Source organism: Volvox carteri (assembly GCF_000143455.1).
Source record: "Volvox carteri f. nagariensis unplaced genomic scaffold VOLCAscaffold_15, whole genome shotgun sequence".
Classification (NCBI taxonomy): domain Eukaryota; kingdom Viridiplantae; phylum Chlorophyta; class Chlorophyceae; order Chlamydomonadales; family Volvocaceae; genus Volvox; species Volvox carteri.
The window spans coordinates 227098-239599 of record NW_003307558.1 but is presented as its reverse complement, the minus strand read 5'-3'; the positions used below and the strand labels follow the sequence as shown (position 1 = coordinate 239599).

Sequence of the window (12502 nt, the reverse complement as noted above, 5' to 3'; positions counted from 1 at the left end):
GGAAATGCCAGTCTGTGACATTCCAGTTAGCTATGTAGGATAGCTGTGAGTTGCCTCCACCAGCGGAGTCATGCCTAGCGATACCGGGACATGCGCCGCCACTAGCACTACTAAAGGTGCTTCAATAAGGTGGGCTAACTCTATGGTGCTAGTGCTATATATTCTCCACTGCACTCTACCCGATGGGTCTCGCTGACGAGCCGAAGGCACAGCGGTGTAGTAACAGAAAGCGCGCCGAAGGCGCGGGACCTGTTTTGTTGATCAGCGCGCGCTGAACAACAAAAACAAGATAAGCTAACCAGCTTAATGCGCGCAATAAATGACGGCCCTGAGGACACGGGCCGTTGCGAAACAGTTAGTCTAACAGTTACGCATTGGGCCTTACGCCCAACTAACCCAGCTTACTTACGCAAGCTCGCATTAAAATGCTTGCCAACTTGCGCCTCCTCAGAAACAGCTTTTACGACCCATCCTTCTTGGCGCAAAGAGCATTCGCGCTTCTTTACACACAGCTACCCCACCCATCTCCACCTACATACGCCCCGCCGGATAACACACTTCTAAGGAAACATGCGCGCCTTCTTATCCCCGCTCCTCCTGCCTGTCTGTCCCTTCCCTACCTCCCCACCTGTACCTCCCCCCCCGGCGCCTGACCTCCAAACGGCGATCCTGTACTGCTCTTCCGCCGCAGTTGGCCGAGGAGCAGCCTGATGACGTGGCCGCCTTCATCATATCTCACCTGTCACAGTAGACGCCATGACTAAATGGCGTCAGTAGATTAATTGATGTTTCGACATCTCCGTTGGCGCCGGCCTTATATGTGGTGCACTATTCATGGTCCGCGGCTGTATCAGGGGACATCCGGGACAAGGGTCTCGAGGGTCCCTGGTGCGCCGTTCCTAGGGGTTCAAAACGGACCGTGACGGAGGTTACTTCTCTGTGTTGGTTGCCCTCCTGGAGTTGTGGAGTTGCCCTCCTGCTTAATGCCATGCTGCGCCTTCTGCGCACATGGGCGAAGCATGGGTGAATGTTTCCATAACTGCTGCTGAAAACCTTCTCGCACCTTGATCATGATTCTGGGCTTTTGCGGTTGCGGCAGCAGTTGCAGGACGGACACGGGTAGATAAGGACACCTGCCGTGTTGTGTTGTGGCACAGCATGGAATAGAGGAGAGGCCATGGCGGATCGCGCCTCCCGTCGTGTTTATTAGTGGCCATGGGTCCGTCGTCGTTCACCAATGCGGAGAACATGTGAAGCATGCGCCTGAAGAGGATTGACAGGCCGAACAGACATGCAGCAAGCTGGGAGAATACGTTACTAACATATAACTTGACTCCTGTAAAATAGGCATGACACGATGGTGTAGTTGGTTATCACATCTGTCTCACACACAGGAGGTCCCCAGTTCGAACCTGGGTCGTGTCATGGACATTCTGCACTGCTAGCACTTTTGTGTTAGATGATGGCTGAGGTCCGATTCCTGGTCAGACCTCCGACCTTAATCGGAGGATTTCGTTTATAAATCACTGCTGAGGTGTGGAGATGGGGTGGACTAAGTTTCGCATGCTGAGCAGGTAGTGATGGTTGTCTCTACGGATGTCGGGTAACTGGACGAGGCGGGGTCTAGGTAGCAAGACCAAAATATCACCGTCGGTTGTAACTTCAATATATGTTAGTCCGGCTTTGACGGACTCCCTCACCTCATGCGGCGCTTATAAGTTGTAACATTACATTTCGACCAGCATTTGAGTCATTGACCAGCATTTGACTCAGGGAGATGGCTCGGAGAAACCCAGGAGCTGTTGGAACGATGGCACAGAAACCCTGGCGCAGAGGACGTGCATGGATATTGTGTACTTGTGCTCCACTGGGAACTGCTTTACACATCATCACGGCTGCTTCGGTGTCTGGCAACGCCATTCGCAAAGTGCAGGAATGGAGTGCGGGTTTGGTGTTTGATGCTACCCTTGATGATCTGTGGAGATGTCTTAATTAGCCGGGGGGAACTTTACTGCGGCTCCCAGGGCACATCAAGAAGGCAGTGCGCCTGTACGGCAACCATTTGAAGATTCGGACTTCAACTTTCACAGGGAAGCGAGGCTGTCCCTCTTGGCTCCTGCGCGTTGCTATCTCCGTAGCAGGCGACGTCTGCGTGTGGGTTATTGACACTGCTGTAACCCTGAGTCAGAGCTATCTGGATTCTTTGTAAATTCTCCTCTTAGGCGACGCGGGCGCCACCTAGGGTATCCATTAAATGCCCTTAGGTGCCACCTTCCCGTGTCTGGCCCTCAACACATACTTGACCACTTGCATGTGATGGTGGTGAGTGATGTGTTAGTAGTGCCCTCTCATCTTGCAGACGACGGGTTGGGGCACGTGCGACGCTTTGGATGGGTCGTGGTGCTCAGCACCAAATAGCAAATCCAAAACATAGGGCGGGAAGTGCTGCTCATCATGAGCTCCGTGCCAAGGGCTTGGTGGGCGCCCGGCAAAGGCCCGCTGCGGAGGTGCAGCGGGAGGTACGGCGGCTGGCGAGGGAGCTGCTGCGGCGGGAAATCGCCGAGTGGGCTGCGGCCAGCAGCGCCAGGTCAGAAACCCGTCGGTGTTTTGCCTCGCATGCGCCTGGTTCATGAAATAGACGAGCACAAGCAGTAAAGCTTTTTGAGCTGCTTATGTGTGTATGTGTGTGGTTGATCAATGATTCGGTCCCTTTTTGACACCGACCCAGCCCCGGTCCCTCCACTGCTCCTCATCATGCGGCGGCTCCGATATTGGTCCTGGAGGCCGTTAAAGAGGTGGAGGACGCGTTCACTGTGGTGAAGCTACTGCGGGAGGCTGACGTGCCGCTGTTACAGGTGGGGTGTGCGGGGGTTCGGGGTCGGAGGGAGGGGTCGGGGTTGCTGTGACTGGGTTTAGGATTAGGGACATCATTACCCTTGCATTGGGGCATTGGGGCGCACAAGGCTTTGGGCAATGCCTTAGACACCCCATCTCAATCCACAATGGTGATGGCAATGAGCGAGCAGGATTCTTTAATCCAGGGCGGCGCTTGTACGAGATTACGGAGGGGATTGGGAAAACACGTGGGGATCATGTGCGGCGCGGAATGTTTGCATAATCATGTTCCTCCAGCCGTAGACCTGACCTGCCGTAATTTGGTTACGTTGCTGAAACAGCCTAACTGCCGCCCTCGAACACCTTTCCTGGATACTGATGATTCCAGGGCAATAGTCTCCTCTGTCTCGACGACTGGCACCATCACCATTTCGCAGCTCACTCCCACTTCCTTTTACCCCTCCCCTGACGGCGGACTCCCACACGGGCACTGCAGGTGCTGTACCTGCCCGAGCGCATAGCAGGCAACACCATCCTGCGTAGCTTCATGCCCCGCTCCGCCAGGAAAAAGCAATGCTCCGCCCAGCGAGACAAGGAGCGGCCAAGTGGGTCGCCATCCCGGGTCGCGTCATCGAGTTCTTCTCCGCCCTGGGCATCCTCACCGAGGTATCCAGCCCTGGGTACGGCAAAGTCGGGCTAGCAGAGCTGGGCTACAGGGCTGGACCCACATATGCCGGCAAGGACGACCCCAGCGACGGCGGCAACAGTCCAGGCCACTCGGTAAGGCAACGAGGCACGGATTGCCGCGGAGCCAGTCTTACAGCAGCCTGTACCGCTGCAGAGCCCCCCGAGTGGCTGCGGGTCACAGGTTGGCGGCTACCGCGGGATCTGGAAGTCACCCCCCTGGAGTGCGTCACCTCGCGGCGACTGGTCACCAGTGCAGAGGAGCGGAACTGGGTGCTAGCAGAGGCGAGGTCCGTGTCTGGAGGACTGCGTATTTTTGGCAGCGACTTTCGCGATGGTGATGAGGTCTTCAGTGCACCGTCGTTGCCGGTGCCGACAGCCTCCGTGTCCACAGCCGAGGATGTATGGGCTTCCTCACCGGTACTCAGAAGGTTCCAGCAGCACAGTAACCGTTGGCAGGCACAGGCGACGCTCGGGATTAATGCGCGGTTCTTACACCTCGTTACATCGGATCAGCTGCAGGTTGCGCAGTTGACCTGCACCAGCTGGATGACCGAAGTATGTTATGATGAGTGTTGGCATGTTCCCAGTTTCCGTTCTGTGGCAGGGGTCGTAGGGTCCAAGGCGCAGGCAGGAAGCGAGGGGCCTTACTCGTGGTCTGACACAGGGTTGCAACCCCCCACACACCCGGTCACCCACACCCACACCCATCAACACACCCACCCACCTACACCCCCCACACACACCCACACACAACCACCCACACACACCCACACACCCACATACACAGACCGACCCCCCCACACACACACATAACGGAGAGGAGTCATATTTCGTGTTTCAGGCTCAGTGCGCGAACGGAGCCCTGACGGAGCCCTGACTCTTGAGAGCATGTGCGCGTGCGACCCCTCCCAAACCTAAGCAGCCGAGAGCCGCAGGGGGGTCCGAGGATCATCACATACACATATACACATACATCCCCCGGGGGAGGGAGAGCGGAGCTAGCGGACCTGCGGCTCTCGGCTGCTTAGGAGGGAATAGAGGCCCCTCACGCCTCCCAGCATGAACTTTTTCATTGACGCTGTCCTCAAAAATGAGCTCTAGGGGGGTTCCTCTTGTGTAAGGCTCCGTATGAAGCTATGTTTCATATGTAGGTATTTATCTACTGGGTCCTTTGGGCTCGTGCGTGTCCTTGGCTTTAGCCACGGCTTGCTGTTGCCCAGCTGAGAGTGGCCTCTCTTGGGGAGCAGTGTGTTCTGCCGCTTCACAGGGGGCCTACAGGCCACATCCGCCTTGACTGGTAGATTGCTGAGGCATTCCGTGCAGAGTCTCTCAAGCTTCGGGGTGAGTTGTATTGCTGCTCAAGGTGTGCGTTTTTGTCTTTTTCTGTTTATTTTCCAGTGCAGTGCAGTGTACGGCAGTCCGTTGTGGCCCTCGATGGCTGCCTGCCACCCCGATGGGGTATTATATATCCCCGTGGGGTCTGCGGTGCTAAGGTTTGTACTGCCTGCAGCCAGGAACAGCACGCGCGGTGTTGGTAATTACAACGCATCGCAATTTGAAGAATGAATGCCATTATCATCGGCCTCAATTTGTCAAAAACGCCCATCTTGACAGGAACCCCAGGAGAAACCGCCTCCGAAAGGGGCCCCAATCATACTCCACTCCGTACAAAAGAAGCAAGGTGCTCCCTGGGGGCCAGTAAATGCCTCGAACTCCAAAAAAACCCAATACCTCCCACCACCTCCGACAGCACACAGACCGTATAGATTTGCACAGCGGCCGCATCATAAACCGCATTATCGAGCAAATAGTTGCGTGTTGCGACAAGACCATAAGGCCCAACCACTGGACAGCAAAAGCATTAGCAGCAACAAAAACAACAATGCGGAGGAAAAGGTGAAAGACGCCATGGGATATGGCACTCACAGTGACGAGGCACAGCTACTCCCTTGTTGTACGACATACCGCTGTAGAAAGCTGTTGTGCTTTGGCGTTACGCGCACAGGCGGTGCCGTGCAGTCTCTCTCTGCGCCGCAAGGAACCTTCCACTTGCCATGTATCCCCATCACCCACATCACCCACATGATTGTGTGACAGACACTTCATGAAGTGCATGAGCCCCCTCTAGTCAACCAACTCACTCCTTGCCCGTACTGTAGCCCCTCCAATATGATAAAACATATAAATGCCGTACAGCCCGTCCTTTAATTGTTAACAGGGTCTATAGTTCCGCTTCTCCTCCTCCTCCTTTTCTCCACCTCCTCTACTTCCTTTACTTGGGGGCTGTGGCCCAGTTGTATCCGGACACCAGCCCAGTTGTGGCCATGACGCCGATTAAGGCCCAGAAAGGCGGCTCGGACCTGGCCCAACCGGTCTGAGGTCGTCGTGGGACAGTCGAGAGCAAGGTGCGTGCGTGTGTTCGGGGGGATGGGGAGGGGAGGGGAGGAGGTCACAGCGCGGTTGCCGAGTTTGGTGGGTGGGTTGTGGGGCGGCCGGGTCATATCTCTCCAGTCATGCGATGACCCCAGTGAGGAGTTCGGAGGAAGGTTGGAGCTTTCGAGTGGGGTTGGATTCCCCTGCGCTGGAAGGGGGCCACGTGGTGGACAAACCCAGCTGCTGCTGCTGTTGCTGTTGGATGCGGGGATATCGGGGGGGGGGAGGAAGAGGGCGACACGCGACATACATAACCCATGCTGCTCTGGACACTGGTTCAGTTGACCCGCGTGCGGGGACTACCAGCTTTCCGATGTCACACATGCTGCACGAAGAGAATCAACCGTGGCACACATACCTCATGCACACGAACGTAGAAATAACATTCTTTCTCAATTAATGTTTTGGGTGAAGGCAAAAGCCTTTCAAAGATTGTTGATATGCGCTTGAGAGAGCCGTGCTCGCTGATCTCTTTAGTAAAAGGCGAAAGAGATATGAGATTCGTGAACAGCTAAGCGCTGATAATCTATCTCTTGCAGCCGATGGACCCACAATAAAGGCCTTTATGGTCATTGATCACGCTACCGATGGTGGGTCATGAAGTGCATATTAGAATGTCCGTTTATATATATATCGTTTCAAACGTGCAAATATAAAACGATATTTTATATTCAATAAATCCTATTATACTGCCGCACAAAAATTCATCAAAGCCAAGCTACGCCAAGTGTCTGCTGCCTGCCTAGCTTGGACGCCCTGGCCAGTTCCGACAGCCAGCCACACGGCACATGGCCGCGCGTTCCCCCTTTCTTTCAGCCCTCACCGCCAATCCGTATCCCAGCACCCCGGCCGTGATGGCTGAGGAGGCGGCCACCCCCCCGTTAATGTTGCGAAACACTGGCGAGCCTGCGACAAGCGGTGGCGGGAGGGCAGGGGAGGGGAGAGGGGGAAGCGGGTTATAATTCCCTCTCCACAGTCGCGATTTAGTTCCTCCGAGCGCGGGTGGGGACTCGTGCGTGTGTGTTTTATGGTGGTGCGGTGCTGTGCGGTGCGGGGCCCAGGATGAGGAGGAAGCCTCCACAACAGCCTCACCCTCACCCTTACCCCCCCACCCTCACCCTCACCCTTACCCCCCACCCTCCCCCCCACCCTCACCCTGTCGGCCGTCATCTGCCGCCTGCTTCACAGTGAACATGAACACCGCATTGGCAAGAGTGGCTGCACCCAGCACACGGCAGAAAAACACATGAATCGGGTCCTGCAGGGTTATGTGGAGGGGGGGGAAAGGGGGGGAAAAGACGAACCACGAGCGCGTGAAGCTGCTGTCAAGGTCAGAGTGCTGCGGCAGATGTACAGGAAGCATAACTAACCAGTCGTCGGTTGTGGAGGAGTCCTCAGGGTGATGTAGTGATGACGACCGCGGACAACTCCTACCTAGCCGCCAAGACTAAGAAAAGAGCGGAAGAAGAACAGTAGAGCCAAGCCGTGCAATTGTAAAGGTACATGTAACGGCGGCGAAAAGGTAATCAAAAACTGACGTGAGAAGAGAAAGGGATGATGTGAGCTGAAGTACAGTTTGCCGCCGGCCTGGCGGCGGCGTTGAAGAGGCTGGAGCAAAACTGGCTGATAAGCTGCTCGTAATAAGCTGCTGGTGACATGCAAGTGCTCCCCCCAACCCCCCAACACGCGCGCGACCCGACCGACCCAACTATCCTAGTCCGGCTATAGCCGATTGACGCAACGCGGTACACCGGCAAAGCACTCGAGCCTCCTCGAACTCACCTGGCCAGGCAGCAAAAGCGGCGGGCAAGGAGGGCACATGCGAGGCAGAGAGGTTGCAAGATTGTGAGCATGAAGAAAGAGCGAACGCATGCAAGTGCCGTTGAAAGGAAGGATTAAGCTGGCAGACTAGGGAACCCGGGAAGAAGCCCTAAAGAACCTATGTGAAAGCGGGGACCAAAAACGAAACAGAAATGCAAAGGCGGTGCAGGACGATGCAGAAGGTGTCGTACTAGATGACGGAATTGGTAGGTAAACGGTACGAGGGGAAGGTGGCGGGGGAGGGATCACGGCAGCCGGGGGGGAAAGGAGGGGGGAATGTACGACTTACATACATACAGGAGGGAGGAAGCGGGAGGGTGAGAAGGAGGAGGAGGAAGGGGGGGGAAACATAACATGCGAGAATGCGAGAGAAGTGAAACTAGGAATGGAACGCCGCCGGAGGCGGGGGGGAGACATCCAAATCATCAGCAGCCGAAGAGGAGATGTGTTTGTGTGTGTATTGGGGTTAGGGGGGGAGAAAAGGGCTCTAGACAGCTCCACCACCTCGTCCCGTACGATCATGCTTCCGCCGCTTGGTGCCGTACCTTGGGCAGGATGAAGAGCAGCGAGGGGCTGAAGGGGTCGGCGGTGAACAGCAACACTCCGGCAACTGGTGGTTGGGTGGTTGGGAAGGTGGTTGGGAAGGTGGTTGGGGGGAGTGGAGGGAGGGGGGCGGGGAGGAGGGTTTCGTTGTCGTGTTTGTGTGTTTGTGTTCAGTTCAGTGTGTGGACGGGGAGCGGAAGGGCGGACTGTGACTGACGTCATCCGTACGACCCTTCCGTCCACCGCAGCGGTGAGGTGACCGCACGTACCGCACGTACCGCACGTACCGCAGTACACACAACCCCTTTGTCAAACCCATGTTGGCCCCCTAACCCCCACCACCACCCCACCGCCACCCCACCAACAGCCAACCCACCCCATCCCCCCCAACCCCCAAACCCCCCCTAACCCCCCTAACCCCTACGCACCCGAACCCGGAGCCGACACCTCCCATCCTCCGGGTTTGGAGACGGACCGGCAAATCGTGTGCGTTAGGCTGTACGGCTCTCTCCCCCCCCAGGGTCGCCCGACACGCCCTCCCAACACCAAGCTGGGCCCACACACACACCCCGGGGGCCCGGCCGGGGGATACCCGCCGCCATCACCTTTTCGGACTGTTGGCTTCCCTCGAAGCTGGCTCCTTTCCGCCCCTCTTTCCTCCCCGTTCCCCCTCCCTCTCCCCCTCTTCCCCCCCACCGCACATACACGCGCACACACACACACACGCGCCGGTGTCCCACCCATCAAGGCGATGGTGGCAGCTGAGTAGGCGGCAGCTGTCAGGTTGGCGGGGGTCAGCAGCGACAGCACTCCCCCCAGGAGCCCACTGGCGGAGGGGACCAGCTGACCGCTCTCACGAATCTGCGCACGTGTGTGTGTGCGTTGGGGGGGGAAGCGGTCCTGGGGGGCCGGGGTGTTTTGGGGGGAAAGGAGGGAAGGCCCGGGCCAGCAACACACACGCACACACACACACCCCTCTGCAATCCTTCGCAACCCAGTTTTCACAACACGGACCCTCCACACGCACCTCTCCGACGACCTCACGCTGGCAGGTGCCAGGTGCCGTACCTTCATCAAGGTGTACGACGTGGTGATGGTGGCTAAACCCGCAAGGCCCCCCACTGTGCCCGCCAGGAGAGGGCTGCGCAGGGAGACAGCCTGATGGGGGGAAACCACATGTGCCGTGTGGGGGGAAACAAGGAATGAACTGGCGGCGTCCTTAAAAGGGGTTGCGGGGGGGAACCCCCGGGTTTGAGGGGTGAGGGGGAAAGGGGGAAAGGGGTAGGGGGAAGCCGAATCGGGCATTTCCCACCCACGAGTACCGCAACGCCAGAAACGTGGTGGTGGGGCGGGTGCTGGGGCGGGAAGGCAGGTAAGCACATGTGAAGGACGATGACAAGGGCCGTACCGGAGTACTGCGTCCACATACATAGATACATACTGGTAACGCACACACCAATCGAGACCTGTCAAGAGTCGAAAAATCCTTCCAGTGGTGGAAGGTAGAAAGGCCCCTAGTTGATGGACGGTGGTGGGATAAAGTACACCTGCGAGCCGACCAGGAATGGAGTTGCGCCGCTGTCGACCCGGCAGATTCCGTTGGATGCTGGTGGTGGGTGCGGAACCTGAGCGATCCACTGAGAAGTTAACTAGGGTGACTGGATGAGGGTGCCCCGAAATACCGGGGAAGGCAGGGTTTCGCCGGGTAGAGGCCACGGGTGAAGATATACCCCCGTCCCACGCATCATACATACATACATAGTCACGTACCTGCCTACCCGCTACTTTTCGCGGTCCGATTCACAGCGGACAACACAGCCCTGTGGGTCTCATTGCGGCACACTGCCCTCTCCCTTGCATCCCCCCCCTGCAGCACAAAACACACACACACACACCCCTTCTCACAGGCTTACCTGCGACAGCACCACCAGGCCCAGCACCCCGTGAAGGAGGCAGCCCGACACCAATTGCTTGAAGGTGGGAGAGGCGAGGATGCCCGAGTCGGCTGCACGCTGGAGGGAGGTGTGTGGGGGGAGAGGTGGTGGGAGGCGGCGGAGGGTGAAGTGTGGGGAGGGGGAGAGGGGGGAAAGACGAACCACAAACGAGTGAAGCTGCTGCCAGGGCAAGAGTGCACCAGACGTAGAACTGTGGGGAGGGGGAGGTGGGGGGGAAACCTGCCAAGCGGGTTGTGAGATGAGGAGACCTTTGAGACGGGAGGAAAGGGTCTGGGAGATGCTTCCCACACGGTGCGCTGTGTGCACCTGTTACGCTTCCCATGTGCCTCTGTGCTCGCCAGTCTGTATCACAAGTACCTTTTATGTATGTGTGTATGTGTGTGTAGTTTATGTGTGTGAACGTACACATGTGTGTGTGGCGCAGTCGTACACAGTGTACAGTACGTCGACAGTTTCCCCCTCCCCGGCAGCGGCCCATTGATATCAACCTTACATCAACCTTTCCTAAAGCGTTTGGCGTACATTTCCTCAATTGCCGTACATGCCATGCCGTACCTTAATCTGTCGCTTCGCCACGATGGTGGGTATGAGCGCCGCGCCGGCACTCATGACGAGGAGCCGTTGCACCGTTGTCGGTGCGGTGTTTCGGAACACGTAGGTGACTTCCCCGCGGAGTTTCGGAGGGGGGAAAGGGAAAGTGAGGGGGAAAAGGAAGGGGGCCAGGGTTTTTATGCAAAGGGGAAGGCTGCACGTAATTCAACACCTGACAACTTAGCAGCGCCAAGCAGCCAAAGCTGTCGCCAGCTAGCGGCTACCTGCTTGTGGCTTGTGGCTTATACGAAAGGTAAAAGGGCACATGTCGGCGTATATATACGGCTCCTGCTTCGCGCTCTGCCGAATCCGTACTGTCGCTCCCTTTAGAAACGGTGTATTTCTCCCCCCTTTCCTCCCCCCCCAGCAGGTGGTTGGAAAGACAACGCATTGCCAACCACGAACCAAAAATCGTACCGACGGCGTTTGGCGCAAAAATGGCCGCGGCGCAGGCGACAAAGGTGCCGTACATGAGTACGGGATACATGACAGCCGCCACGGGCCCCAGGTTGACGCTCCGAAGCCCTGCAGCGTTTTCCGTGAGATGAACCATTAGCGCACCATTGCACGCGTACGTGAATCAGGAGGGGGAAGTTTCTCCTCATTGGGATCTGGGTTGCACCCACCATCATACACCACCCGAACAGCTACATCAGCTACACCAGCAGCCGCAGCAGCAGCAGCGGTACCAAATAGGTGCATCACCACCGACGGCAGGCGCAGCAATAGCAGCAACAATTGTACAATAAATGTCGTACCTGCAGTCGACACTACGGGCTCCGTGCCGTACGACCGCGGCGGAGTGGTAGTGCTACCGGGTGTCGTACCGCCGCTACTGCTGCTGCTGCCGGGTGTCGCGGCGGGCCTCCGGGAGGTTGCGTCATCGATTCGGTCCGGCGTGCTCTCCTTGAAGCATACCGGCTGTACGAAAAACACAAAGGCACCAATGCAAGCCACACACTCACACACACAACCAGAGTAAAGACAGAGCCCGCGCGCTATAAAAAATGACAGCAGCATACAGCCGCCCGGTGGATTCTGACGGTGAGAGGGAATCAAATCACAAAACCGGCGGGCCCAGGGCTATGCGGTTGCGCCGGGAGCGCGAATGCCCGTAATATGCGTGTGCCTGATGTTGGGACGACTTGCAGGATGAGGAGTTCCTCCGAGCCAGGACACCTGGAGGGGCCACCTCGGGATTCAGCCAGCATCAACATCAGCTTTACCGTCCATCGGGGGGGACGCCACAGGCTGCTGCAGTGTGCATGTGTATGTTGGCGGCGGTGTGTATGTGTGTGTATGTGTGTGTATGTGTGTGTATGTGTGTGTATGTGTGTGTATGTGTGTGTATGTGTGTGTATGTGTGTGTGTGTGCGTGCGTGTGTGTGTGTGTGTGTGTGTGTTCCGAGGGGATGTGGACGAGCCTAGAGAGCATCCAGGGATCTCTATTTTGCAACCGGTCAGTGCCTCCCTTACTCTCTCAGCCTTTTCCCCGCCTTTGATTCGACGTTGATAATTAAGTTATTGTCAGTCGGAATATTAATTTATTTTCAGCGAAATATTTTATTTTCAGCGAAATAATTTTTATTGTCAACGGAATAATAATTTATTGTCAGCGGAATATTTAAGATAAAATC

General features: G+C 56.8%; 3 protein-coding genes across 3 annotated transcripts in view; 2 read left to right on the top strand and 1 right to left on the bottom strand.

Annotated features, from left to right (window-relative positions):
* VOLCADRAFT_89984 (uncharacterized protein) overlaps positions 1 to 711 on the top strand; it is a gene marked incomplete at both ends in the record, with an annotated part of 8120 nt that extends 7409 nt beyond the window's left edge. The window contains one exon of the mRNA XM_002949659.1: positions 692 to 711. Within this exon, the coding sequence (XP_002949705.1) occupies positions 692 to 711 (20 nt within the window). The remainder of the gene's footprint in view (positions 1 to 691) is intronic.
* A 1743-nt stretch (positions 712 to 2454) lies between these two features.
* VOLCADRAFT_89983 (uncharacterized protein) lies at positions 2455 to 4399 on the top strand (the record flags this gene model as incomplete). Its single annotated transcript, XM_002949658.1, has 4 exons — positions 2455 to 2519; positions 2729 to 2855; positions 3400 to 4077; positions 4310 to 4399. 4 exons carry the CDS (start codon positions 2455 to 2457, stop codon positions 4397 to 4399), a joined length of 960 nt encoding a protein of 319 aa, XP_002949704.1.
* A 1395-nt stretch (positions 4400 to 5794) lies between these two features.
* VOLCADRAFT_89982 (uncharacterized protein) lies at positions 5795 to 10883 on the bottom strand (the record flags this gene model as incomplete). Its single annotated transcript, XM_002949542.1, has 12 exons — positions 5795 to 5896; positions 6779 to 6861; positions 7111 to 7213; positions 8322 to 8386; positions 8748 to 8774; positions 9060 to 9180; positions 9347 to 9364; positions 9442 to 9477; positions 9632 to 9674; positions 10098 to 10186; positions 10233 to 10331; positions 10830 to 10883. The coding sequence occupies 12 exons, from the start codon at positions 10881 to 10883 to the stop codon at positions 5795 to 5797; spliced, it is 840 nt and encodes a 279-aa protein (XP_002949588.1).
* Between the last annotated feature and the right edge of the window lie 1619 nt (positions 10884 to 12502).